The sequence below is a fragment of the Cynoglossus semilaevis genome, chromosome 11 (genome assembly GCF_000523025.1).
Source record: "Cynoglossus semilaevis isolate Cse_v1.0 chromosome 11, Cse_v1.0, whole genome shotgun sequence".
NCBI classification, from domain to species: domain Eukaryota; kingdom Metazoa; phylum Chordata; class Actinopteri; order Pleuronectiformes; family Cynoglossidae; genus Cynoglossus; species Cynoglossus semilaevis.
The window spans coordinates 253,052-253,720 of NC_024317.1; the positions used below are offsets into that span (position 1 = coordinate 253,052).

The 669-nt window shown below is 53.8% G+C and overlaps 1 protein-coding gene across 2 annotated transcripts in view; it reads right to left on the bottom strand.

Moving 5' to 3' along the window:
- Positions 1-669, bottom strand: part of kcnab2a (potassium voltage-gated channel subfamily A regulatory beta subunit 2a) — a 22,655-nt gene that overhangs the window by 5,668 nt on the left and 16,318 nt on the right. For both annotated transcript variants that reach the window (XM_025060023.1, XM_008319565.2), the window contains exon 11: positions 306-400. In XM_025060023.1, the coding sequence (XP_024915791.1) occupies positions 306-400 (95 nt within the window). The remainder of the gene's footprint in view (positions 1-305; positions 401-669) is intronic.

Below are 669 nucleotides of genomic sequence, written 5' to 3' on the forward strand. Positions count from 1 at the left end.
CACAGTCATGAAAACAATAGTTTTTAGTTGAAAATGGCCGTCCTCCTCACACCACATGGCCTCAGGGTCACGGCTCGTTGACCTCTCCGTCACTAAATAAACACACACACACGCCACTGGTTTTGATTTGGCCACGTGAACCGTACGTGCGCTCGTGCACGTGCATTAGGGTGACAGCAGCCAGACACACAAACACTGCAGTGGTAAACAACGCATGTCTGAAAACAGGTACACAGAGACACAGGGTTAGAAGCTGGAAGACAGAAGACACACACACACACACACACACACACACACACACACACCTTCAGGGAGGCGCGGGAGTAAGGAGGAACCCTGCCGTCATATTTCCCTGAGATGATCCCACAGGCCAGTGGTGACCACGTCATGGCCCCCACACCTGCAGACAAACACAGGGTCATCAGTGGAGGAGCAGCAGTTCAGTCCAGTCCGGTCCGGTCCAGTCCGGTCCAGTCCAGTCCAGTCGATCAGTAATCAACAAACATCTGCTGACGGCTCACCGATCTTGTGGAAGAGCTCGGGCAGCTGAACTTCCACCTTCTCTCTCTGGAACATGTGGTACTCAGCCTGCTCACAGATTGGAGGAATCTGGTTGAACTGCCGGGCCACAGAATACGCCTCCTACAGGAAACGGAGAGGAGACGCACG